This window comes from Eublepharis macularius, chromosome 5 (genome assembly GCF_028583425.1).
Source record: "Eublepharis macularius isolate TG4126 chromosome 5, MPM_Emac_v1.0, whole genome shotgun sequence".
Classification (NCBI taxonomy): domain Eukaryota; kingdom Metazoa; phylum Chordata; class Lepidosauria; order Squamata; family Eublepharidae; genus Eublepharis; species Eublepharis macularius.
In genome coordinates, this window is record NC_072794.1 from 20,963,093 (window position 1) to 20,987,958 (window position 24,866).

Consider the following 24,866-nt stretch of genomic DNA (forward strand, 5'->3'; position numbering starts at 1 on the left):
TTTGTGCCTCTTTCCTTCCCGCCCGCCCACTAGCCCCTGTGCCGGGCGGATTGAATGAGAACGGCCTTTCCTCGCCGCTGCAGCCGCCGTCATGTCGGGCACCCCTCGCGGCGCAGGCCTGCCGCCTGGCTCCTCACCCTCGACGCCGCTCTCTCCAACGCGCATCTCGCGGCTGCAGGAGAAGGAGGAGCTGAGGCATCTCAATGACCGCCTGGCCCACTATATCGAGCGCGTGCGCGCCCTCGAGCTCGAGAACGATCGCCTGCTCTTGCGCGTCTCGGAGAGGGAGGAGGTGGTCACGCGCGAGGTGGGTGAGCGCGCCTGTGTGCCTACCTAGTAGGGCCGGTGGGGGGCTTTTGTTGTGCTGCCAAAGTGCTAGTCCCCCCTGTTGAGCCTCCCTGCGCAGAGATAGTCTGCCCGCTGAGAAGAGGATGGCTACTGCTGTCTGTTGGTGGGTAGACTGCTTCTGCGGGTGGAGGCTCGCAAGGGGTTGGTATTTCATAGCGGCTCCCGTTGGGAACTAGCTGCTTGCTCCTTCCCAATTAGTGGGGGGATTGATTGCCTCGGGACTCGGAGGCTTGTGCGGGATAGGGTTTTGCGGCTAGGATTTGTCCTTGTCGTGGGGTGGGCTCTCTCAGCTGGGTCTACTTTGCAGGGCTCTCGTCTGGGGCTCTTGGCTGACCTGATATGGATGGACGCTATTGGTCTGATCCAGCAAGGGCTTCTCTTGCATGTTTTTTTATGGGAAGGGGGCAGATTCTGAAAGGAGCAGCAGAGTTTGCGATGATTAAGTAGAACCTCCATGTATAGGAGCAGCCTCTCCCTGAGGGTTAGATGCTGGGCTGCAGGGACAAAACAGTGTGCCTCTATTTGTCGCCTCTCTGGGAAACTGCTGGTCCCGCTCTTTGTCCCGTAGAATGTTCACATGAATGGAGCTGGGTTGTAAGAGCCGTTGCAAATATATCTTTTACAAAAAGCTCATTGTGTTTGGTTTTGTGAATGTGAAGTTGAAATGCAGAGGAAAGCACAGAAGCATGCTCTTTTTCTAGTCGAGGCATTTCCTGTTGCAGTCTTCTTTGCCCGGCTTCGTGTGTTGTGTCCTTCAAGTAGAGGGTGACTGAACAATGATTCATAGCCTGGTGAACATTTGCGGATGGGACAAAAGGCCTTTCCTGCTCCCTGCTAAAGAGGGGATGAAATTAGGGTGGGGCTTCTTTGTTCTAAAAAGCACAAAGGTCTCCAATCTGCTCCCCTTCATCCCACACAGGATTGTTGTAAAAGCCTAGTATGCCTGCATGTGCTTACCTGTTCTTGGGTATTTCTGTGCCTTGGCTGAAATAACTGGCAGGCAGAGTAGGCTGAGGTTCAGTCAGCGAGCTACAGATCTCCACCCTAACACACAAATACAAGACTTTGAGGTACTTTTCCTGAAGGGAGTATATGTTTGAATGAGGCAGATGTGTGGGTGTGCATGCCCATCTCTGACAGAAACTCCGCTGGAAGTAACCATTCCACCAGCGCTGGCACTCGACTTAGCTCCATCGATCGAGGAGCACCTGACCCTTGGATCAAATTCCACATCAACACATTGCTGTTACTTCATTTAACATTTTTAATTGGGCCACTTACCCAAAGCTCTTATTTCTCAGCAGTAAACAGACTGGTCTAGTTGGTCTTCTCTGTTCACGTAACCCACAGTAACTTTTCAAAACCCCTGTGGAGTTGATTGGACTTTTCAGTTACATGGTGTCTGTTGTGGCAGCACAAAGAGGGTTTGTGGGGAAGAGTCCCCAAAAGGGCATTAGAAGGAATCAGTTGGGGAGAAAGAGGGGAAGAGACGTTGTCTTTTGGGAAGTCCCCTCGAGCACAGTAATGTAAGACTGCCGAGCTCCCATACTACATAAGCATACACTGGCTGACCTTGATTTCAGTGCTGTTTTGGAATACTGTAAGGTGTTAGATGTTCTGCCCTTTTGCCAGTACGTCTCTTTGGATAGCCAGTGCCTGCCCTAGCTGTTGTGGCCCCCATGCCTCTATGCCATGCCTGCATTTGTACCTATGTGTTTATGTGCCTTGGTTGTTCATTTCACTCACTTGCCTGCAAGGAGATGAGCATGCAATTCCTGCCATGTGGGAAATGAGGAATATCCCATTAAATTTCATGTTCTGGAATAAATAGCTGGGCAGAGAGTGGCATTGTTGCAAACTAGCGTGCTCTTTGAGGCGGGCAGCACCATGATATTTATCCTCTGTCCTCAGACTTCAGATGAATCCCACAGATTTCAGTGAAATACGTTCCCCAGGTCAACATATTTGGAATTGCAGGCTTTGTGTGATAAGACAGCTAAAAGATCTTTGTAGGAAGTCTAGTAACGGTTGCTGGAATTTGACATTGCCTGGGCGGAGAGCTCCAAAGCACCCAAGGGTGTGTCTGTATTGGAGCTATGGCTGCCAAAACTCAAACTTAGTGCTGTAAAGGCGTTTTATCTGGTACGCAAATCTTTAGAGATGCATAAGTTGTAGCTGCCAGGAAGCATGTTTCAAATCCATGCTTTACTAACCCAGCCCTTATTTGTCTAGTCGCCTGTCTGTGGTAAGAAAGTGAATGGAGTTTGGCCCTTAGCCAGTGGAACTGGAGCACTCCCTGGTGTTCAAGCGGCTTGTTTGAAAATATGAAATGACCATCTTTATAGACCGGTTATTAGGAAGGCTGTGGGGCAGGGTTTTCTGTCTGGGTTGCTGATCTCAGGGTCTCTGGGCCAGAGGGCCAGGTCTCAGGGGTAGTGGTGACCATCAAGCAGATGGCAAGCAGAGCAGGGCCTGCCTGTACTGAAATGGAGCTGCGGTCTTGTATAAAAGTGTCAGTCAAGAGTGGTGCTTCTACTGGTGCTATCCATTTGTGAGAAACCTTACAGAAAAGCAAGATTGGATTTCAGCATTTTGAACCAAGAGTTTTTGAGAAGGCTGCGAGTCAAGCAAGGGGTCCTGAGCCTCGAGGTGTCAGAGGGGACTTCCTCATGGCCTTTGTAGTGCAGAAAGAATTGCACAGCCCATGTGCTAATGGCAGTAATATCAGGGAAACAGAGCAGAGCCAGTCGATAAAGAATTCATGAGGTGTAATTAAGAGCTCTTACTTTACAGTTCCTGGGAGTCTTACTTGTATGGTGAGTGTGGAAAATTCAGGCTTTATTTTTAGTTGTAGGAGCTGGCTAACAAAGTCATAAAACACACACACATTGCCTGGCCCCAGGGGGGGTGGGAACCAGACCAAGAGATCAGACCAGTCCAGTATTTTGTTTCCCAGCACTGCCTGGCCAGCTTCTTATGGCAAATGCTCATTGATCGGTCCCACTTGGAGAAATTTAACTAATACTTTTCTAATTTAAAAATAAAAAGCCTGGCTCTCACCACGTACTGCGATAATAAATTCGTGCAGTTAATTATGCATTGTGTGAAGGAACATCCTTTTATCTCTCTATAAGCTTCATTGCGAGTAAAGTATGTTTTCTATTAACTCCATGCTATTTGTGATATTGTATATGCCTGACAGTGCCTTTTACTGAGTCAGATTCTCTCGGTATGTCTAGCCTGAACCTGGGAACCAGTGTGGTTAAAGTGTCAGGACCAGGATTTGGGAGACCCAAGTTCGAATCCTCGCTCTGCCATGGAAGCTTACTGAGTGACCTTGGGCCAATTACACTCTCACCCCTAACCTGCCTCACAGGGCTATTGGGACGATAAAATGGAAGAGAATGATGTGAGCTCCTTTGGGTCCCCACTGGGGAAAATGGTGGGGTATAAATGAAGTAAATAAATTTTGCATTCGAAGTAGATGCTCTAGCACTGAACCATAGCCCTACCATCTCATCCTCTGGGAGAATGGAAGATGCTACCGTCCCTGGATCATTTTCTTGGCCCTTTTCTGGAGTTTTTGCTTTCTAAAATGGGGTGACCAACACATAGGCAATATATCAAATACGGAGTTGGATCCAAACTAAATATTCCACTCACACAAGGCACTTCCATCGGCGGAACGGATTGCTTCTTCCGCCATATCTGCAGTCCACTGATCTCCCTGATAATTATCTACAAAATGTGTACAGTGCTTTTCAGCCCTCATTTGGGCCACCAGTGCTGCTTCGGGGGACAGGGGTCCCTCAGGAACAGCAGGAGAGGCAAATAGGGGTCCGTAGCAAGAAGGAGAAATTGGTAGACATTTCCCCACCCCTTTTGTTAGCGGGAAACACAGTCTGGATCCAATCCATGACAAAATGACTTTTAATTCCCACCTAACCCAAACTTCTGTAATTAAACTTGCTTGGTCATGATCCTTTTCATTGAGCACAACTCGAAGAGATTTTTTCATGAGCAGTCAAATTCATAAGCTCGATTTGTGTGGCTGCATTTCAACGGCAGTTTTCGAACCAGCCTGTAACTTGAAATGATAGAGACTGTAATTGCTTCAACTTAACATTAAAACCAATTTTTAAAAAACCCAAAACAGCAAAATAAAACAAGTAACACTGAAGCCACCTTCTCAAAAGGCTGGTGGGACATATGTGTTCTTGGCATCTTCTCAAAAGAGGCATGCAGAAAGCATTCCGGAACATCACTCAGGTCGCTCACGGAAAGCCCTCTGCTTCTGGTGGATACCACATTAAAAAAAGACAGTACCCAGAGTATGGCTTCATTGGCAGATCCTAAAACATGGGGTGGAGGGACGGGAGGTCAAAAGAGATTATATGCCTTCATTTTGAGACCATTCAGATGGTGGGTATGTCGGTCAGTTTGAGCTAAGCAATAGCACTCTAGACCACTGCTGAAGCAAAACTGTTGGCCTGTATGTGAAGCAAGTTTTTCTGGTTTTTGCTCTGACTTATATTGAATCTCATTTGCCTTTTTATCGCTCGTTCATTCACCCAGTCTGGAGAGAGCGCTCCTTTAGGAACTCTGTGCAGCCTGATAGGGATCCCACCATCCTGAAGAAATAACAACAACGTTCACTGTTGTCTTCAAATTGTCCCACTTTGCTTTCCCCTTCTGGCTCAGGTTCACTTATGAACTAAACATCCATTCCAGTATAGCCTACTGTTAGCTTTTCATCATGTGGAGTGCCCTCTGACTCCTTCCCCATTGCTGCTTCTTGTTTAACCAGTTACTCACTCATAAGCGAATCCTGTCATCCAGGGATGCTTATGAGCTTTAGTGAGGGAATTTGTTGAAATATTTTGGCATTTTTATTTAGGGAATTTGTATGCCGCTTCTCCAAACAGCTACTCGTGGCAGCTCACAAGTAAAAACAATGCTATAAGATCACAAGAAATATCTTATAAATTACTAATGTTAAAAACATTAAATCGGTATTAAAACGTTAGTTTCTTATCAGTGTAGTCCTAAACGGAATCATGTGTTTCTAAGACCATTAAATTTAGGTGGAATTAGAAGGGTGTAACTCTGTTTGGGATTGCGCTGTATGTCTACCAAATTAGCCCTGCTACAGTGGCTGCTACTAACCTTGTTTATGTGCCAGAACATTTGAGCCTGTTTTTGAGGCAAGACTTCTTTTTGTAATCTTAACAAAGCTTGTTCTTCAGTATGCTTTAACAATTCTTGTCTGAGAAGAGTTAATCCATTTGCCTGGCACTGATAAGTCTGTAATTTGCTTATTTCCTTCTAACTCCCTTTTTATTTCCTTCTAATTCCCCCAATGGAATGACAAGGCTGTCATTCCATTGACTTCCTTCTGGTCCTGTGGTCTGTTTACTGACAAGTTGCACATTTTTTCACAAAGCTCAACCTTTTCCAGCGTTAGCTTGTTGCAGATGCTCAGGTGTTCTGGATTAGTTTTGAATGGATGAGTATCCTCTCATGTGGGAGGTAGGGACCAAAGAGAACTGGTGTTACTTAACCGAGAAATTCCATTCTCTTCTGCAGCCCCAGATGGGGATGAGGAGGAGAATGCTGGCCCCTCGTCAGAGTGGTTGCAGTGTTTCCTGAGATAATTCATGCGAAGTGCTTTGAATGCCTTAGTAAGGAAGCCAGACTGATAATCAGGATTATGCAAGGATTGCAGGTAACGTTGGGTGATAGGGGTCAGTATAGTGACTTAGCCCTGCAGCTGGATTCAGGAGACTTAGCCCTTTGAACAGAGCACCTGTTGTTGTTGCTGCTGCTGATTAATTATATATTAACACACTATTTATTATTTACTTCATTTATACCCTGCCAGTCTTCCCAGTGGGGACCCAAAGCAGCCCACATCAATCTGTCCTCCATCTTATGCTCACAACAACCCTGTGAGGTACGGTAAACAGAGAGAGAGAGAGAGGCCCAACTTCACCCAGTAAAGCTTCCATGGCAGAAAGGGGATTCACACTTGGGTCTCTCAGATCCTAATCCAACACTCTAACCATGATATTACACTAGCCATTGACTTTGTGACTTCGACTTAACCTTTTGGCTGCCTCTCTCCATCTCTACAGCTGGAGTAAGGGCAGCCTTCTCACACTTGGTGTAAAAGTTGGCAGTGAGCGGCATTTGTGAGCGCATGTTGAAAATTGTTGGGTCTCTACAGAGCAGTCGGAAGAGGAGATTTGAAGCCCTCCTCTATCTGTTTAGCAGGCTTGAGCTCATCTGCAGTATCCTTTGTACCATCTGTGTTGGTCTGGTAAGCAGTTGTGTCAGCTAGAGGGGTCCTGTTCTGACAATTGATCCTTCCTTTTCCAAATACAGGTAACTGGGATTAAGGCGCTGTATGAGTCAGAGCTGGCAGATGCCCGTAGAGTTCTCGATGAGACAGCAAGAGAGAGGGCAAAGCTCCAGATCGAAATAGGAAAACTAAGAGCAGAGCTCGATGAACTCAATAAGAGGTAAGGGGGATCAGTACAGTTTCCTTCCTAAATCTGGGTTGCAAAAATGTTTTGTTTCTCCAGGCAGAGAATGGTGTGTTTGGGTTCCTAAGAATATATGAAGTGCTTTGATCAGTCGCGCCAGTGGTCCACCAAGTCAGGCGTTCTGTTTCACATTCTGTTAACCAGTTCTCTGGACGGGGCTCAGGGACCCAAACTATCTCCTGACGTCCCCTGGCACTGGTATTCAGAGCCTTACTGCCTGTGGACATGGAGGTTCCCTAAAATCATCTTGGTTTAGTAGCCATGAATCTATCTAATACCCCTTTATTCTGTGCTCGTGGCCATCGCTCCAGCTGCTGGTAGGGGAATGTCACAGTGTAATTACTTGTTCAATGAAGAAGTCCTTCCTTTTGTCCATCCTGCATATATTGCCCATCAACTTCATTGGGTGTCCTTGAGTTCCAGTATTACGGGAGAGGGAGATTTTTGTTCTCTGTATACGCTTTCTGCACTAAGTGCATAATTTTATAAACAACCTGTATTCCCCCACACCCTGCCTCCTTTCCTCGTGGGAGAGGTGCCCCATCTTCTTAATCATTGTCATACATTAAGTGTACAGTTTCATTGAGCTATCCACTACAACCAGAAGATCTCTTTCCTTTTCAGCCTTGGCCCATTCAGAACTATCAGCATATATTTAAAGTTCAGGTTATTTTTGTCCAGACTGCATCACATTGAGATCTAAGGGGGGGCTTATATGTCCCGGCAGCACTGAAGCTGCATCAAGCTAAAGCCCTTGCGCAGCTCCTATATGGTATTAATTTGGGCATATCCACTGATAATTTGCGAGTTCTCGAGAAGATTCAGTCCAAATTTATCCGTGCCGTCTTACAGGTACCCCCAGGAATGCCAAATGCCCTCCTGTGGTTAGAAACAGGCCAAATGAGAATTGAAGCCAGAATATTGCTATCTTCTGTTTATCAGTGGCTCAGTATATATATAACAATCAAAAAGGCCTTCTTCCTCTAATAAACCAAGATCCTTACCAGCCTAGGTGGATGCAGATGGCTAAGAGCAACCTAGAAAGATTGGGACTCTCGCCTGAGAACCGACTGACTCAGGGCAGTGACCAGGCAAAAAGTATTGTTAAACAAAGGGTGAGGGAGACAGAGCGCCAACAAGATTTAGCTCAATCTCCTCATTTTATGGCCCCTAGATACGTTATGGGTATGGCCAGATATCTCACTCATTTGGATGTCCCATCTTATAGAAGAGCTTTCACCCTGGCCCGATGTGAAGTTATCCCTTCAATGGTCATTGAAGGGAAATATAGAAAGATCTCATATGAGGACAGACGCTACCATTGCTCCATTGGTGAAGTGGAATCACTTATTCATATGTTCTTTCGCTGTCCTTTCCATCGAGTCTACAGGGGCCAGTTTATTCCCCCACTCTTAGACAGACCAATTGCAGAGGCCAATAAGGCCTGCCTGGAGAAACTCCTAACTGATGAAAATCCAACTATCTCCGGGCAAATAGCCAAATTCTGTCTCTGTTTGGTTAAATTCCATAATAAAAAACATAGCCATACTTAGTCTGTCCTGCTCTTTTTATGATTTTAACTGTTTTAATGTCAGTGTTTTAAATATTAGAATTACTGCAGTTCCCAGAGAACTATATACATTTTAAGATAAGATTTTAAATGCTAAATGTATTTTTCTGTGTCCTTTACATTTTTACGCTGGATTTAACTATTCTATTGATTGCTAAGGATGTATTGCCATTGTTATGGTCTCTGACCACAAATAAATAAATCCATTCATTCATCACATTGCACTTGGCTTCATTTGCCACTACTCACCCAATCGAGAGAGAGCTTCCTGGAGCTCTTCACCATCTGCCTTATTTTCCCCGACTTGAATAATTTGGTATCGTCAGCAAACGACCCTGTTTACCCCCAATTCCAGATCGTTTATGACCCTAGTTGTCTGTAACGTATTAATCAGTATTTCTTGCTGGTGGAATTTGTTGGTAGAGCATTTTTTAAAATTAATTTCATTGAGGGCTCATTCGAGTAATCTGAAGCCAAGAACTGTTTGAAGCAAAGAAATCTCACTTAGATTGTCTGTGTACAAATATGTGTTACAAAGCTGAAATTACTAACATCTCTCTTTAGCTTGTGTCTACGTTCACACTCCTTCAATCCTACCTTCCTGCACTTTTTCAAGAGCATTTATGCTAACTTTTAAAAGCCTGTCCAGATAAGCTGTCTTGACAGCCACCTTAACCTGCAAGCACAGTTTCTAACACTTTTTTTAAAAAAAGGCCTTTGATTATGTCCTGTTTAATACATTTGCATTTGATGACTTGCTACTGTGTCTGAAGAGGCATTTCTTCTTTGGCTGAATGCCAGATTGTTAGCATACCAAAACCTTAATTTCTGCAGACTGAAACGAAATATGCCAAATATTCTACCCTCTGCCTTGCACTGTCTGGGTCTGCCTGGTGCTTATGCCAGTGGAGCTGTTTCCAGAAAGTTTTTCCAAAAAATTCTGCTTTTAACTTGTGCTCGTTTTCATATTTTGTCCTTGAACATTATCGCTCAGGAATTCCAGAATTCTCACATTGCAGTGTCTTGCTTTGAATGAATTTTCAACTGAAGATCCTGGATGATTGTGACTGTTTAAGACTGGTTTTCTGAGCTGTTGCAAAGTATGTAGTGTAGTGGTTAAGTGTCGAACTACAACCTGGGAAACTCAGTTTTCAATCATCAGTCTGCCAAGGAAGCTTACTGGGAGATTTTGGGCCAGTGAAACCCTCTCAGTCTAGCCTACCTCACAGGGTTGTTGTGAGGATAAAACAGAGGAGAAGAGAATGCTGTAAGCTGCTTTGGGTCCCCCTTGGGGAGAAAGACGGGGTACATAAATAAAGTCAGGTGATGTTTTCAGTAAAGTGAAATGCATAGACTAATTTAGCATGGAGTAACTTTTAGAGGATGTGACATGTGGTTTGCAAACCAGGCTGGGGCCACGTGGAGTAAGATTTTCACTGACAAATCCTTCCTTGTGGACCCCCCCCCCCCCTCCGCATCACCTCTGCACTCTTGTTCCCACTGCGTTCACTTCTTTTGCTTCCTCCTGTCCAGCAAAAATTTAAACTCTGTGTTGAAAAATTCCACCCCTGTACATGGCAGCTAAAATATAGCAGTTGGTGCTGGTGGCTGGTTGCTACACTTAGCACAGGAACCACTTGGGGTGGGCTCTCTTTCAGTGGGGAAAGGTCAGCAGCCTTCCAGCAGTTCGTGTTGATCATTTAGATACTGCTCCAGGTTCTCTGAAATACAATCTTCCTAGACTGTAGGCTCTCCTTCTTGTCTGGTGTGATGATACTCTTGTCTGATAGAAAGCACAGAAGAGCTGCTGGAAAAGGACCAGGGATGACTCCTTGCCTCGGTTTTGCAGTCCTTCCTAGCAGGGGCCTAGTTCATGCTGAGGGTGTGCAGGCAGAGGGGTTGGCCAGTATGTGTGAGCACAGAAGTCAAAATTAGCCAGCCAACAAGGGGCAGTGATAACGTGCCCACTCTGGAAGAGTTTATGTTTGCAAAACAGCAGTCCTTCCTCTGTAGCTGGGGTTGCGTGGCCCAGAGTTGACCTTGATTGGAACTAAGCTGGGCTGCATTGTGAAATGTATGACAACAACACCAGGCCCTCCACCCCATGCCTTCATCGGGGATTGGCTGTTGGGAATTCAGCAACATTTAGGGCTCCAACAGAGGAGATGAAGATCAGTAGATAAATTACAAATTGCAGGCTCCTGCGGCCTCAGATTGGTTTAACTCTTCAACCTCCACTGGGTTTCACTATTTGAAGTCGGACTCCCTGCTTTGTTAGCATTTTAAAAGCGAGAAAGAGGACATCCTGGGGTCTGCATCTCTTGGCAGCTTTGTTTTCCTCCTTAGACCAATCTGTTGATCTGAAGGTCGTTGCTGGACTGTTGTAGGAGCTTTTGCTAGCTATGGTCAGGCTCTGCTGAACTCATCTCAGGGCCTCTTGTCTGAAAGTACTGCCTTCTCTGTTCCTCCAGCCCACCAGTTAAGGTCCTCTTCTGAAGCCCTGCTTGCTCTCCGGGCCCTGCCTGCAGAAAGGAGACTTCTCTCAGCTGAAGGCAGGGCTTTTTCAGTGGTGGCGTCTCACTTTTGGCATGCCCCCTCCCTCCTGGCACTTACTTTACAGTCACCTGACTAAAACCTTTTTTTTTTTTAACCCAGAACTGAGAAGTTGTCTAGTTCATTAGCTGTTCTCACGATCTGCTTCTAACCGGAGGACTGTTCTCCGACTATCCGTTTAAGCTGCTCTTAGGCACCTCTCTTGTTTTAATGGCTTGCTTATAATATTGATAAGTTAGGATTTTTCTCCTTTTTACTTGTGGCCTCCTCCAGCAAGTCTGGAAAGGCAGTGTATAATGTTTCTAAATAAAATTTTGAAGGAATGGGCTCATAACCCTTTCCCTTTTCCTTCTGGTTGGACCCCCAGGAGGTCAGAAGAACCCCGTGGCTGCACTGAGTTTCCACCTGGCGATGTGCCCCTTTCCCTCGCTCCCCTGGGGTGCCCTTTACAACCTGGGTAACCACCAAGGAGTGGCCTGACCTGGATGGCCCAGGTGAGGCTGATCTCGGTAGATGGCAGAAGCTAACCTGGGTCAGCCTTGGTTAGTAGTTGGATGGGAGACCTCCAGTGAAGACCAGAGTTGCAGAGGCAGATAATGGCAAATCACCTCTTTTAGTCTCTTGCTGTGAAAACTCCAGCAGGGGTTATGATAAGTCAGCTATGACTTGAGGGCACTCTCCACCACCAACCACCAAGGAGTCTCTCCTGCCAGGTGGAATCATACATCTAAGCACTCTGTACCTGCCTTGCCATTTAGAGGCCCTGCCTAGTTGCTCTGCCTCCCACAACGCTTCTACAAACAAACATGGGCCCAGTCTGTCACACCTTCACACTTCAGAGCTATCGTGCTGCAGGGACGGAGAGCTTCTTTGCTGCCTGTCCCCCAATATCGCACTTTAGGTAGCAAGACTGAATAGGGGTAGTGGTTTTGCAGAGTTCAGACTTAGAGCATTTACAATATAAGGAAGTTTAATAAACGAGTAAAAGAATACACGTGTTCTGTTCAAGCAGATTAGCTTGGCAAGGAAACAGAGAAAAGAATGCACCATCTTCTGTCTCTATACTAGATACTTCCTTGATGAATTTTAGGACAGGTTGGCTTTACTTGGAGTTTCAGTATGTTGGAGTTTGTCATTACCTTAAATCTCCAGGTTGGGACTCCTCTCCATTGTCCCCTGCCTTGTGGACAAGTCGGAGTCCTGAAGCTGTGAGCTTTGTCCATCATGGCTTGTGCTCTCAGAACAGCTGCCCAAAATGGATTAAACCCCGCTCTCACGTGTCCAGTTTTTTTATAACCTTTCTCTCCCCTCCGTACACACTTTGGGATGAAAGGAAGAGTTGAGTGCTGTGCGCTGGGACCTTGACGGCTCCCCCTCCCTTGTGACTACTCTCATTCTGCAGCAGGGCTGGTGTCTGTGGACAGAGAGTGGTCACAATAATTGACACATTGGGCTGAATTCTTGGATGAAGGGTGTTTCTCCACAAAAACAACCAACAAATGTATTTGGCTATAAGAATAGTTAGATGTGGTAAGGGGGTGGTGGAGACTGCCATCAAGTCATAGCTAACTTTTGGTGACACCTGGTGGGGCTTTCATGGCAAGAGGCTAAGAGAGGTGGTTTGCCATTGCCTGCCTCTGCAACCTTGTTCTTCATTAGAGGTTTCCCAGCCAATTACTAGCCAAGGCTGACCCTGCTTAGCTTCCGGGCGCTGATGAGATCGGGCTCACCTAGGCTATCCAGGTCAGGGCACATAGCATGAGTTTATTTATTCATAAATGAAGCCTTTACTCACAAAACTTGTGATGTATAACCTGATCTGCTGCTCCAACAGAAATTTTCATTTCTTGGATGAGAATGGGAACGCACAGTGAGTTTTACTTTCCGGGGCTTTGCATGGGTCCGTGCCTCCCAGTGACAGCTGCTGGCTTGTAGCTGCACCCAGTAAGACCCCCAATGGCCAGAGAGAGAGCAGCTGATGTTTCTCTTGTTGGTTTCCCTAGCTATAAAAAGAAAGATGGCGAATGGTCCACATCTCAGGGTCGCATCAAAGAGCTTGAAGTCCTCTTCCACAGAAGTGAAGCAGAACTCACAGCCACCCTGACTGACAAGCGCAACCTGGAGGCAGAGGTGGCAGATTTGCGTTCCCAACTGGCTAAGGTAAAACTACAGTGGTGCCGGTGCAGGCTTCAGTAGCGGTGGTGAGACTTGGATGTGAAATGCTGGGGCGCTGGTTAGATTTGGAAACGGCAGTCTTAACAGGCGGGACACAGTGTTGGGGGTGGGGAGGGTGTTTTCATATGGTTTACCTCCTGGAATCTACAGCGTTGCTTTCTTCAATGAGTAACAAGATGCCGTGTTCCTTAATCTAGATCTTATCATAGAACATAAGTTGGAAATGTAACATGTATGGTCATGCTCAAACACACCTGGTTTCTGCAATATGAAAATCACCAGAATTCCCTCTTCACGGTTCCAGATGCCTACAGTCTTCTCATTTAGGTTGTTAGAAAACAGATCTCTGTTGATCTCTCACAGGCTGTTCTGTTGGATTGATAATGCAAAATTCAGGGGTGGTTTACAGAAAATGCGCACCCAGTTTATTATTCATTGTTACCTTTAAAGTTGAGTGTTTGGCATTGCACAGGCAGGGCAAGATCTGCACAGCATACAGCTTTCCTGTTTTGAGTGTGTGCGCCTCGCCCACGCCTCTTCTGGGAAGGGTAGAAGCTTCAGCCCTGCGTATAGCCTGATCTTGGCAGGGGTCCCTAGTGCTCCTCCCAGAACACTCAGTTGCAACCTGGGACTCGTGTTCTGGGGAGTGTGTATATGGGTTGGCACTTTGGGCAGCCTGGCGTTCTCAGGGGTGTGTGGGAGCCTAGTTCCTTCTCTGGATCAGAGTTAAATGTGCCTTTCAAGTGATGTCTCTTTGGGTCTTGATTGCACAGCCTTAGATCTTTTTGCTGCTATAGGATTCCTTATCTTACTGCTTATGCTGTTCTTGTTTGTGTATTTTTTTTTCTGTATACTGCTTTGGAATTGTTGGCAAGCAGCCTATAATTTTTTTAAAAATAAATTTTCAGACTCTGGAATATGTTCTGATGTTTCCACCAGTGACCAGTAGATGGTGGTAGTGTACCACGAATTCCTCATTTTATTTAGCAGGGGTAGTTTCTCTCTGAGACATATGCCAGGTCTTTCTTGTCCATGCATAGTCTGTACCCATACGCAGGGACAACCCTCCTCTCCTCCCTCTCCCTCCCCCAGCACCTCTCAACTCTTCACACACTGAGGCATTATTAAAGCATGCAAAATAGGCTTAGAAGGTAATCTTTAGCACTGGAAATTACAGTGGTGGGTTAGAGGGGTGCTTGCTAAAGTGCTGTGTGGATGCTTGTGCCCTGCAGTCCCCAGTGGAGAGTACTCTACGCTCCTGCTGTGCACCCTCTGACCACACTGCCTGATTTGGGGACTTCATCGCAGGGGCACCCTTCTTCTCTAAGGGGATGAAACTGGCTTTTAAAAAACATACGTATAAATGCACAAAATCAAAAATCACCGAAGCCACAGAGTACATCTTGTACGTAAATTCAGGGTGGCATACATGAAGCACACTTTTGGGTGGGCTTGAATTCTTTCCCTTCTGTTAACTGTTTTCAGCCATCTTGGCTTATACTACAAAAAATGAAAATCAAGCTGCTTCCCAGAAAAAGGTGTGGTGGGGAAGAGCTTCTGGGCGGAGGTTTTTGGGAGAGTTACAATAAGTGAACGGCAGGTAGTCTAGGATTAGCTCTGTGCTTTTGCTTGAGATTGATCGCTACATACGCTGGAGTACAAGAGTGGAGTGGGAACACTGGAATGGGGAGAGAGTGGGAGGGAACCTAGAGCATATTGTCTCTTTTCTCATCAGATCTGATAGGCACGTAGCTTTATCTGACACCCCCAGAGTGTAGGGGCCTGGAGTGGTTTCTGGGGGACAGTTTTCTGTTAGGGCGTGTCCGTTCTGATGGACCAACAGACACAATTTCCATGCTTGGAGAGAGATGTGGGCAACAAATACAAATGATTAGCTCGCTAATGAAATGCCTAATGGTTCTCTGTGTGGCTGTTTCTTCCTACCTTTCCTCCCTGACTCTGACGTCTTCCCACCCAGTCAGAAGATGCCCATGCGGTGGCCAAGAAGCAGCTGGAGAAGGAGACACTGATGAGGGTGGACCTGGAGAATCGCTGCCAGAGCCTGCAGGAGGAACTTGACTTCAGGAAGAGCATTTTTGAGGAAGTAGGTTGGATCAGCCTGGAAGGCTCCTGCAGGGAGGTTATCCTATAGCATCCTGGCAAGCGGGTTTCCAAAGTCACCAGCAGGCATGCAGGGCCCCCGTTGTGGGGATCTGGATTAACATGAGAAGGAAGTGGGGTGCCTTCTGTGGCCATGGAGAGACCGTCTGTTTTGTTGGCTCACAACCTGCTATGTTGGATGAAATAGGAGGAGGTAGGGATAGCATAATAGGATGCTCACAGTCCATTGTGATTAGCTTTCATGTGGAGGTCAAGTTTCTTGGAGGTAGGTGTTTAGGCTGAATTTCCAGAGGAGGCTCTTGAGTCCTGACAGGCAGGGAAGCACGCACTGGCGTTCTAGCTTTGGACGTGGTGCCTCCGCATATCCCCTTAGAAAGTTCTGGTGGATGGGGTGGACAGGCTTTGGTTGGGCTCAGCTGCCTCACTTTGGAGCCTAGCCCACCTTTGGTGCTTTCCTTTTTGAGCCCCTTAACCTGGTACTGTGTCTGAATTGGGTGTGCTTAGGAAGTGAGGGAGACCCGGAAGCGGCATGAGCGCCAGCTAGTGGAAGTGGACAGCGGCCAGAAGCAGGACTACCAGACCAAGATGGCCCAGGCCCTGGAGGATTTGCGCAGCCAGCATGACGAGCAGGTCCGACTCTACAAGCTGGAGTTGGAGCAGACTTACCAGGCCAAGGTGAGTCCTCTCACTGACCTGCAGGCAAAGGCTCCTTGTCTCCCAAGAGTCTGGTCTGTGAAGCATGGAGAGGTCAGTCTTTCGGCTGTAAAATGGGATACTTGAGAGGCTGCCTGCACCATGGATGGGAGGGGTGTGTGCCAGCGCAGTCTTGGATGTGTCTCAGCCAATTCAAACTGTCTTCCCAGATGTGGTATTTCTGCAGTTTTCTCTTTGTGCTTCAGAAATCCTCTTGCTTTATTCCCTCAAGGCCAGTCTACACTTTGGTTCCCCCCTCCCAGCTCTGGTTTTTATGTGCCCATTTAGATTTATTAAGTCCCACTTTTAGAGACGGTGGGTAGGTAATACAACTTTGTGTTTTAAAAAAAGCTTTTAAAATTAGACCAAAGGCCTGAAGGATGACTTGTGTGGTGTCCCCATTGTTCCAGCTGGAGAATGCCAAGCTCTGCTCCGATCAGAACGACAAGGCTGCCAGCGCCGCACGGGAAGAGCTGAAGGAGGCCCGCATGAGGATAGATTCTCTCAGCTACCAGCTCTCCGGCCTGCAAAAGCAGGTGTGTCTGTGTGTGTGGGATGGGCGGGAATAGGCATTTCTTTTTCTCTCTGCTCAGCTGCTTCTATCACAGTCTCCCATCTCCTCCCTCCCTTTTCCTTTGGGTTTACTCCAATGAGGGGGTTTCTTCATGTCCCATGGCTGCATGGTAAGTCCACAATAGTCCAGAGGAATGGAAGATTAGGATGCCTGGGAAATCCGTAACTTCTGCATAACTGCCCTTGAGAACTTGTTGGATATAACAGTGAGTCATCAGGACCCAACTCTCTGCATTTGGAGGAGAGGCTCAGATCATGCTGCTAAGCTTTTTGTCTTATTGTTTTCCTGCCACTGCTGTTGGAGCATTCAGAATGTTCTCATCGCTAAATAATTCTGTGATACCTCTACACCTGTGGCCCTGCATCAGGTTGTTGAGTCAGCCGAGTTTCTCCTCTCCTCCCCTCCCTTCATGGTTCATGGTGCTCCAGTACCTCTTGCTGTAGAAATTAAGGCCAGTTCCCTCCCCCCCCCGAACTTACTCCCCCTAGGCCCCAGTCAAGCTCCTCCCATTGAGTACTCGCTTCCTCCCTCCCATGGCAGGCGAATGTTGCAGAAGAACGAATCCGGGAGCTGGAAGAGCTGATGGCCAATGAGCGAGAGAAGTTCCGGAAGATGCTGGATGCTAAGGAACGGGAGATGACGGAAATGCGGGACCAGATGCAGCACCAGCTCTTGGAGTACCAGGAGCTCCTGGATGTCAAGCTAGCTCTGGACATGGAGATCAGTGCTTACCGGAAGCTTCTGGAAGGAGAAGAGGAGAGGTAGGCAGGAACCCCTCTAGGAAAGTGCGAGCCGTCTCCCCGGTCAGTCAGATAAGAACCTCAGCGGAAGGTCTTCAGGGTCTGTTGGTTCAATCTTGAGAGCCTTATATTTGTTGCTTAGCTTTAGCTAAAGGGTGGGACTCCCTTTAAAAGTTCAAAACAGAAAATGTTGGTACAAGGGCATTGAAGGGGGCATTGCATGTTAACGCAGATTACAACTAGACTGCTTTCATCGCTCCTCCAAGTGTGGGGGGAGGGGTGGCCTTCCCTCTCTCCTGAGAAATGGTTGCTCTTCCATGAGTGAAGAGTGACCGATACTTCTTGAACGTGCCATGGCTCATTCTCAAAGTACTGTAGAGGTGACCACATGCACAGCCTTTTTTGGTTAAGCTAACAAGGCAAAAACAGATGGACAGCTGTGTTAGTCTGTAGCAGCAAAATAAAAGAAGTCCAGTGGCATGTTGAAAAGTCATTCCATGAAGAGCTTTTGTGGGTCAGATGCGTAAGGTGTTCATGCATTGGGCCAGTGTATTTTTAAAGACTGAAAACAGGGCAGGGGAATGTTACAAAGAGGCCAGATGCAAACAAGTTCCAGACCAGAGTAATCAATCCCCTCAATCTGATATTTTTTAAAAACTGCCTTCTCTTGGTCACATTCTCCCCTCTAGTCAGATCAACTTGTTCTGCATTCCATTTATTAACAGGTTTGTCTCTACAGCTCATGGGCTTTTAGACAAGATAAAACTCTGTACAAAGGGTTTAAAGCTGAGTACATCAATGGCATTCAAGTGGTTAAGACAAACTTGAAGCTCAGATTGACCGTGTATGAATGAATCAACTCTGAAATCTTCGAAGAGGCTCTAATCAGGCTGTGTGTTGTAGAATAGGGTCTTCTTTTGTCCTAGGGGTTACGTAGTGTTTTGTGGAGGGAATTGGGTGTGGTGTCTGAGAGGAAGATACAATGAATGTCTTGCCCTGGCACAGCCAGACCCTTTCTGCTCCTGGAGCAAAGAACATGCTAAGCGGGGGGCTAAAGACACTCTCATAAATGCGTTTCGTGACTGCATCAGGAACCAGACGTTGTGACCTGTGGCGTGACTGTCGCGCCAGCGCCTCCACTTCCATGACTGACAGTTGCACATAATTCACAGGAATAATCCTATGCCATCGTGTCCGATCTCAAGCGTGTGACATGGTCTCTCTGCCTTTCCGTGTTAGGTTGAAGCTGTCTCCCAGCCCTCCCCCCCACATTACTGTCTCCCGGGCCACCTCCAGCAGCAGCAGCAGCAGCACTTCCGTTGCTCGTTCATCCCGAGGGAAGCGCAAGCGCATTGAGGCAGAGGAGCTGTCCGGCAGCAGCTCCAGTGGGATTGGGACCGGGAGCAGCAGCAGCACCGCCAGCAGCGCCTTCCAGGTTTCCCAGCAGGGTTCAGCCAAAGGGAGTGTCAGCATTGAGGACGTAGACCCAGAAGGAAAGTATGTTCAGCTGAAGAATCGCTCCGACAAGGTACGCTTGTTCTGGTGAGAGAGAGAAGAGTAACTTGGGAATGTCACATACAGTTGCTAAAGGGTGCGTTGGTACTTCTGGCCAGCTGAGGTGTGCTGGTGGGGTGGACTCCCAGTGGTCTGGCCTAGCTTGGTCACTTTTGAAGGACTGAGCCAAACCGGGTCATCTGTTGCTGCTGCAACATTCCTTTTTGTCTTATTTCTCCTGCATCAGGACCAGTCTCTTGGTAACTGGAGACTGAAGAGGAGGATTGGAGATGGAGAAGAGATTGCTTACAAGTTTACTCCAAAGTATGTTCTCAGAGCTGGACAGACTGTTACGGTAAGTCAGGGCTCTGTTAAACTCGCAGTTAGGTGTTTGTTGATAAGGACTTGCTGTTGAACGTGAGGAAATGGGTGTGAAGGTGTATGACTTACGATTACTGCTATGTTAGGCCAGTGAGGTTTTCTTGCGGGCATTAACCACCACCACCCTGCAATTTCACTAGGTCTTGTGAGCCTGATGTAACGTGAACCTTTTTGTGTAGCGCCTGGTCGTTCCTTCACAACTTCAAGGCCATTTAATCGGCAACTGTCTCAGTAGGAAGCCTGGAGCCTTAACTTCCCTGTAGGCAGTAGAATGTGTACGATCTTTGCACACCCATTTGAGAGAGAGCAACACTGGCTTCATAAGGTATCGAGCATTTCAGTTTGAGCTGATCACCCTTGCAGCAACGGGAAATGGCCTTTATTTGACTTGAGACAAGGTATTTGCAGTTTTTCTGGAAAACTGCAAAAAGAACCCCCTGGGAATGCCTGTTTTTTCCCCCCTTTCTAGATCTGGGCTGCTGATGCTGGAGTGGCCCACAGTCCACCATCGGTCCTTGTGTGGAAGAACCAAGGAAGCTGGGGCACTGGAGCCAACATCCGCACTTACCTCGTGAACTCTGATGGAGAGGTAGGTCGCTATGGTAGAGTCACCTGAGAGCAAAGAGGGACTGGGCACAGAGTTGCCGATGAATTATTGGTGTTGTGTGTCTCTGAACAGAAACAGAAAGGAAGTGGATTCCTTTATCCCTAAAGCTGCTTGATAACTTCCTGGATCTAACTTTTTTCCTCTGCAATAAAAGTCTGGGAATTTCCAACAAAAGACGATGCAATTTGTGCAGATTTTGCTTGGGACCTTTTGTCTTGACTGCAGAATTGTGTGTGAGTGTGGTTTTGGGAGAGTTAGGACAGAAGCCAGCTTTGGGGTAAATGGTAAAGCAGGATGCAGATTTAGGAGCCAGGGTTGGAGAGAGACGGAGAAAGCTGTAAAGGGAAAGGTAAAATGTAGCTGCTATGGGGAAGGGGCAGACAAAGTCCCATTACCACCCCGAGACACAATCTTTAGTTTCTGATCCCTTCACAGATCATTAATTTAAAGTGTGCGTCTTCCTTGTTCTGAAAGCAATCGGCTCAAATCTTGAACTTGGTTGTGTAAGATTTTTCTCTACTGGTGTTTCTGACATAATGAAGAAACTTTTCCTGTTGAATTTTGTCCTTCTGGAAGGGCCTCCAAACCTATGAGTGGTTGAAAAATGTTACCCTCGGACGTGGTAATAAAAATCAAGTGTTGTGGGTTTTTTTTTGTTTTTCTGAGTAAGCTTGTGAAAGTCCACAGGTTTCATGATAATGCTGCAGACTGTTGAATCTGCTTGTCTTTTGTGGCTATACAAGTCGTGTGTGTCTCATTCTTAGGAAGTGGCTGTGAGGAGCTTGACACAGTCCACTGTTCTGCGGGAGAATGAGGAAGAAGACGAGGCAGAGTTTGGAGAGGAAGACCTCTTTCACCAGCAGGTAGCGTCCAAAGGTGTTTTGCTTTTCCACACCAAAATAGCAGCCTGCTTCTGAGCGTTCTTTGCCAGACGCAGAGGAGGCGAACTATCTGCCTACCTTGCAGAGACCAGGCCTCTAAAAAGGCAAGGATCAGGGTAATATTTCTGCAGCTATGGAAGCAGGAAAGGGGGTGGGGGTTGTATGTCCCTTCCCCCCTTTAACAAAAGCAGCTGGTACTGCAGCTATGAGCCTCTGTCTGCCTGTGATTGTGAATTTCCCGTTTAATCTTCGGTACTACCTTTTTGGCCTCTGCTGTGCAGCACCGTCCTCTGCCACTTGGTCCTGGGCCATGTTAGAGATTCTCTTACCTATGCCAGCATAGCCTCAGGCTGTATCTCCACCAGGGTTTTTGCCTGGTGAACTCTGTTAAGCTGTACACGGCAAAGCCCAGTACTTTGCATAGAAGCAGAAAGGTCGGCGTTTCAAGTACAGGGAGAATCAGAGGCTGTACAAAGTGGGGGGGGGGGGGCTTTGAGCCCTGGGGTGCAAACCAGATTCCAGCTCGAACTGTTCAATTGAGGGGGAGTGGTTGGCTGGTGGCTCTATGTTCCCCCCTCTCTTTAAAACAGCTGGAACCGTAAAAAGTGGTTGAGAGCTCTCCAGATCAGCAGCAGCCCCTCTCACCCTTCCTTGGCCCCTGGGGCTCCTCCCAAGCCAGGGGAGCAGCTGAGGCTCAGGACCCTTTTCCAAACTCAGCTCCTTTTCCTTTCGTTTTAGGGGGATCCCAGGACGACCTCCAGAGGATGCAGAGTCATGTGAAAGGAAACACCTTCATTAACCATTTTTCTTCTCTCCTTTTTTCTTTTTGCTCTTATTTTTTTTGGGTTTTGTCCAGAGCCACTGAGAACTATTTTTATATGTCTCATAGGTTTTTTTTTTTAAAAAAAAGCAGAATTGATTCTGTGGTCTTAATTTTAAAGGAAATGTAATTGGCCAGAACGGCCATGGTCTCCTGAGATCTTTTTCTCCTTTCCTTCCTCCCCCCCCCCCCCGCTCCCCCGGTGCTACGTGATTTTCCATTTTTTAAAACATTCACATTTTTCCTAGAAGAGAAAAAAAGACCCGTGAGCACATGCTGATGCTGTCGCCCCTTGACCCTGAAATGGCTTCAGAATCTTCAGCAGTGAATGGACACTTCACTACCCCCTGTCCCCATTTGAAGGTCCATCAATAATAGCAGGTCTTTCGCTATGTCAGGCTACGTATACCCAAAGTATGTAGCGTAATCAGGGACTTGTGACGGATCGGATCAGGATCCGTCTGTCCTGGCATTCCATCTCTCTAGCTGTGGCCAGCCAGGTGCTTTGGAGAAGGGACTGACAGCAACTCTGCATAGGCTAATGCTGCAGAAGTGAAGTTAAGCAGGTGGGCCTCCCTCACTGAGGCGCTTGCTCTTGTTGGTGCCCTTGTCCTGCAAGGTGCAATGCTGATTTAAGATGACATAGTTCTTTAACAGATAAATCGGATACCCGTGTCTTACCAGAAGGAAGTATCACTTATATGTCTAGCTCTGGCCTGAATAGATTAATCTGTTGAATAACTGCTGCACCTTATCAGTCTTGCAGCTTGCATCATTCTAGGTGGCTTTTCCCTCCCTCCCCCCCATCTACTTTTGACCATCACATTCTTCCGCAGCTGCATGTGCCACGGGTGGGCGAAACAGCAGAGGAATGAATGGGGAAGCACCGTGTCCCATGCTTGTAACTTTGCCCCCTGCCCCCCCCCCCACATACCAGTGCAGCTCTGCACTTTGGCAGGGTTACCTGGCTGAGATGGAGAATCTTGGCTGCAGAGCTTCTTTTTGTTGCAGTAGATTTTAATCTGGAAGCACTACATAGCGACCCTCCGGCAAACTTTATGCTGCACTTCAAGCAGGTGTTCCCTGATTGGACATAGATCCAGCGTCTCAAAAATTGTGCACCAAAGTCAGCATTGACACTCGTTTGACACCTACATGCGGAGTTCTGAAATGCTCTTTTGTGTTAAATGGGATATGGGAACTTCCCTCCGGGCAGGTCCTTGCCGCGGCTCCTGAACGCAGCTGGGGAATAATAAGCTTTTATACCTGTTTGTAAAATGCCGTGCATCATCTTAGCTGCACTGTTTACAACAAAGAAAGGAAAGGCAAAGCAGGCTTTTGAAACCTAATGGAGTGACTCGCAGAAAGATAGGGGGAAGACTATTGAAAGAGAATCCTGTGTTGAAATTCAGTTTGCCAACCCTGACACCTGGCCTTTTTTAGTTGAAAATCTGAGTCCATCAGTAATACACTGAAGTTTAAGTTAATCCCCTCCAAATGTGAATCCTGCCCATTCTAATGGGGAAGATTTTGAAACTCTGATTCCTGCTTGCAAATGTGAAATCTGAGTAGTTGCGCATTCTCCAATTAAATTTTAATTTGTTTTTACAGTTCTTCAGTGGGCAGTAAGATCTAAGTTTTGTGTGCGGCATTGTCCCTCCTCTTTTTGGACACTGGTGTTAAAACTCACTCAGGGCTGCTTCTGGCTGCTACTGTTTTTTTCAGATTTTTGTGCAAATGTCATGGTTTGTGAAGCGTGCTTCACACATGTGTACATCTCTCATTGCCCAACACCGCATAATTTAGTAGAGCTCGGTTGCCTCCACAGAACACCATGATGGTGGTGCGTCATATCTGTGCTGATTGTTTCCAGACATGAAAGTCATCCTTTGATTTTTGCAATCAGGTGACCCTGAGAGAAGCTTGTAACATATTTCCAGAGAGCTTCACCTTGCGTTAATGGGGGCAAGTAGGGATGTAAGCAGACTGGAGGCAGTGGCTCTTGTTTTGTGGTGACGTCAAAGGGACATCTTCTGCCCCATTCATTTGACCCCTGTGTGATGCTGAGCACACCCCTCTTGTGGCACAGGGACGGCTCTGGCTTGCTTCACAGTGTGGCTGGGGGCGGGGACAGGGTGGTGGTGGTTGGATATATTGCGATACTAGAATATTTAGACTGACTGAAAATAACCAGCTACTTCTGATGGCTTTTGCGCAGTGCAAGCTGGGTGGGAACTACTGTGGCTTGGAAACACAATGTCAACCTTCCTGTTTTAAAAGAAAAATCAAAGGTGCTAATTTCCGCAAATGTTTCAATGCTGCCTGGTGGATTGATGATTACCAATGTTGAATTACTGTAAAAGTGTTTAGGTTTAGAGATCGATGAGTTTTTTTTTATTTGAGCCATTTGTGCACAAGCCCTGGAACAAAAACAGAGAGACAGAGTAACTGAGAGACAGAGTAACTTCTGTCTCTCCCTTCTTATGTAATCTTCCCACTCAGCTGGAATAGTTGGCTGAATATGTAGTTGATCATGCTTATCCTTTGACTTAAAATTGTGTTTCTCAGGCATACCAGAAACGGCTTAGCTTACATCTTTACAACCTGCCGGGAGGGGGCGGGGGGAGCTGCTTTCCCTTTTTTTGTTTCCGGAGGCAGCCTGCCTCCCTCTCCAAGCCCCACACATCTCCTGTGAGATTTGTGGAGGCTTGAATTCCTTGATTCTGGCCAGTCATTCCCATATTCCTGTGAATTTTTTTTTTATTGTCCTGAAGATGTGAATGTGCAGTTCGGTGCAAACATACTACTTAAAATAGGCCGAGTTCAGCAGGCAGCTGAGCAAGTGCAGTCTGAGCCGTTCCCCACCCTCAAACAGACGCCTCCAAGGCACTCAGCTCTGTTCTGTAGACCCCCCACCCCACCCCGAGCCACAATCTTGCCCATCTCCATCACTGTGTACAGATCTCTGCAGACTCCAGCTATTGCCTGCCTGCTTTGTGTATATTCAAGTTCAGGGAAGAGGATCTCTGGAGGGACGCAGATACAGCAATTTAAAAATTTGCTGCCACTTTTCAAAACTTAGTTCCGAATACTTCAGTTCTCTGGTTACCGACCCTGCAGGAATCATTGCCTGAAAAAGAGAGAACTACCATTTGTTAGTCTCCGAATGCTTCTCCCTCCGGTGCTCTTGTGCAGTTCCGCTGCTTACCACTAGGAGTAGCCATTCCAAAGTTTTGTCTGTGACTTGCCACAGGCAAGAATTACCATTGTGCCCAAATCAAGTCCAAAGATATAAAAATCACGACTTGTCTAGCTACAGGGTGACATCAGCCCCTGGAATTCTGTCCTTGTAGAGTCCCCCCCC

General features: G+C 47.0%; 1 protein-coding gene across 1 annotated transcript; it reads left to right on the forward strand.

Moving 5' to 3' along the window:
• Window positions 1-24,866, forward strand: LMNB2 (lamin B2). The gene is made up of 12 exons (XM_054979728.1): window positions 1-307; window positions 6,733-6,869; window positions 13,020-13,176; window positions 15,170-15,295; window positions 15,817-15,987; window positions 16,416-16,541; window positions 17,120-17,340; window positions 18,559-18,847; window positions 19,061-19,168; window positions 19,664-19,783; window positions 20,566-20,664; window positions 21,421-24,866. The coding sequence occupies exons 1-12, from the start codon at window positions 92-94 to the stop codon at window positions 21,460-21,462; spliced, it is 1,812 nt and encodes a 603-aa protein (XP_054835703.1). The 5' UTR covers window positions 1-91; the 3' UTR covers window positions 21,463-24,866.

Excerpts from the sequence above, each read along its gene's own strand:
- LMNB2 (XM_054979728.1), top strand. The coding sequence starts at position 92 with ATGTCGGGCACCCCTCGCGGCGCAGGCCTGCCGCCTGGCTCCTCACCC. Across the intron at positions 19,169-19,663 it reads GAGCTGGACAGACTGTTACG|ATCTGGGCTGCTGATGCTGG; the intron begins GTAAGTCAGGGC and ends CCCCCTTTCTAG. Across the intron at positions 20,665-21,420 it reads AAGACCTCTTTCACCAGCAG|GGGGATCCCAGGACGACCTC; the intron begins GTAGCGTCCAAA and ends CTTTCGTTTTAG.